The sequence below is a fragment of the Rhea americana genome, unplaced genomic scaffold, assembly GCF_003343005.1.
Source record: "Rhea americana isolate MKP2758 unplaced genomic scaffold, rheAme1 scaffold_215, whole genome shotgun sequence".
NCBI classification, from domain to species: domain Eukaryota; kingdom Metazoa; phylum Chordata; class Aves; order Rheiformes; family Rheidae; genus Rhea; species Rhea americana.
In genome coordinates, this window is record NW_028186305.1 from 644112 (window position 1) to 646195 (window position 2084).

The 2084-nt window shown below is 71.8% G+C and overlaps 1 protein-coding gene across 1 annotated transcript in view; it reads right to left on the reverse strand.

The window, feature by feature from the left end:
• MAN1C1 (mannosidase alpha class 1C member 1) overlaps positions 1–1693 on the reverse strand; it is a 66208-nt gene extending 64515 nt beyond the window's left edge. Inside the window, exons 1-2 of the mRNA XM_085305007.1 lie at positions 1421–1693; positions 1–665 (exon numbers count right to left, since the gene is read on the reverse strand). The exon at positions 1–665 is cut by the window's left edge and continues 303 nt beyond it. Of these exons, the coding sequence (XP_085161133.1) occupies positions 1–273 (273 nt within the window). The 5' untranslated portion in view covers positions 274–665; positions 1421–1693. The remainder of the gene's footprint in view (positions 666–1420) is intronic.
• Between the last annotated feature and the right edge of the window lie 391 nt (positions 1694–2084).

Sequence of the window (2084 nt, forward strand, 5' to 3'; positions counted from 1 at the left end):
GGGCGGGCTGCGGGGCAGGTCCGTGTCGCCGGTGGACGAAGAGGAGGCGGAGGAGGAGGAGGCGGAGGAAGAAGAGGAGGCGGAGGCGGCGGCAGCGCGGCGGGGCAGGAAAAGCCGCTTGAAGCGCGAGGAATCGGGCAGGAGGAAGAGGGCCCCGAAGCACAGCGTGAGCAGGCCCGAGAGGAAGAGCAGGAAGAGGAACTTCTGCGGCAGCCGCAGCCCCAGCGCCGCCGGCCAGCCCGGCATGCCCGGCAGCTTCCGCAGCAGCACCATGGGGCACCGGGTCGCGGGCACCGGGCGGGAGCCGCCGCCGGCCGCTGCAGCGACGGGCTCAGCGATCCCCGGCCGGCCGCCCGGCCGGAGCGGGCGCCTTCACGGGGGGCCGCCGGCGCGTGACACGTGGATGGCTGCGGTGGGGGCTACGCAGCGACACGGGGCCCCGCCGCTGCCCGCACACAGGCGCGCACGAAGGCTCGCGGGGCGCGGAGCGGCGGCTCAGAGTTCCCCCTCCCGGCATGAAGGCGGCGGCGAGCGCATCCCGCCGGAGCCGGGCTGCTCCCCCGTGCAGGCTCCGAGCCGGGCGGCTCGCTTCAGGGAGCGGGCTGCAGGAGTCCGCCGAGGTGCGAGCCCTTCTCTCTAGGCGGTGGGTGCATGCTGCAGCATTTCTGCAAAGGGGAGGGAGGGGGGTGATGAGAGCGCGCTCCTCCGGCACCGGGAAGGGCTGTTGCATGCAGCCGCCGTTATCGCCTTTGTCCCGGCGGCTCCGCAGTCTCCCCCAGCCGCTCCCCCGCTCCCCCCTCCGTCCCCGCTAGCTCGCTTCCTCCATCCCCGCACTCACCGGCTGCTCGCCCGCCTGGCGAGCGGCTCCCAGCTCCGCCGGCGGCCGGAGAGCGGGGCATGCCCTGAGCGCCGCGCCGAGGGGGATGCGCGCTCAGAGGAGCGGCGAGGGCAGAGCCGGGTGCCCAGGGCCGGCAGAGGCAGGGCTACCTACCCCTCTGCCCCCTCCCCGAGGGGCGCCCCGGAGCTGCCTTGACCCGCGGTGGGCCGAGGGGACGGAGCAGCAAATAAAGCCATGCGGAAAGCTCGGCTCGCACTAACTTTCCTCAGGAAAAAAAGGAAAAACAAACAAAACGCCTATGGATTCGGGTTTTGCTAAGGGATTGCCGRTGAATTTCCTCCCTTTCTCGCGAATCTCACCATCGCTTATATATTTATTCATCCCCCCCCCCCCCGCCTTGGGAGCGCTGGAACAGGCAGAGAGCTCAACTTTCAGACCAGCGGACGGGCTTTAAGGACCTGTGCCCGAGCCGAAAACTGCTGAAAATATCCCCTGCTGCTACGGTAAGGGCTGCGCTGCCCCGCCACCCCCGCCGCAACGGCTCGCCGCTCGCTCGCCTTGCCCCCAGCGCCGCTTACTCACCCCTCTGACAGGCGCCCGCCACCGCGCTCYGACGGTGAGCGCGGTCTCTCCTCAGGCGCGAGCCCGCCCGTTAAACCAGGCTGGCTGCCGGCTCGGCTCTCCGGAGGGGCGGGCAGCCCCTCTCTGCTGCCCGTCCAGCGCCCGGCAGGGGAGTATCTAAGCGCATCGGGCTAATCGAAGGCAACTGCCGCTCATTTCCACCTCCTCCCCACTCCGCCCTCCTCCCCCTCCCTGGAGGGGAAGGGGACCCGCCGCCGCCGCCGCTCACTGCGACAGCGCCGGCGGCCCCGCCCCGCCTCCGCTCCCGCCCCAACCCCGGCCGCGCGCTCGCGCTCCGCGCCGGCCCAACGGTCGCTCAGGGGGAGGAGGCGGGAGCGTCGCAGACCAATCACGAGCCGCGGCCCCGCCCCCGGTGGCGCGYGCCCCTCCCAGCGGCGGCCCGCCCTCGCTCGCCACTGGCTCGCTGGTGGAGAGCGGCGTCTCCCATTGGCTGTTCCAAACGCCAGGAAAGCCCGGCGGCCCGCCCGCTTGTTTACCACCCTTGCCCGGCTCGAGCAGGTGGAGCGGCCTCCCCTCCCGCCCCTTCCCTCCGACCTGCCGCTCATTGGCTGCTCCTTGTGCCCCGTCCCCGCTGTGATTGGCCGAAACGATCCAGCTACTTTGA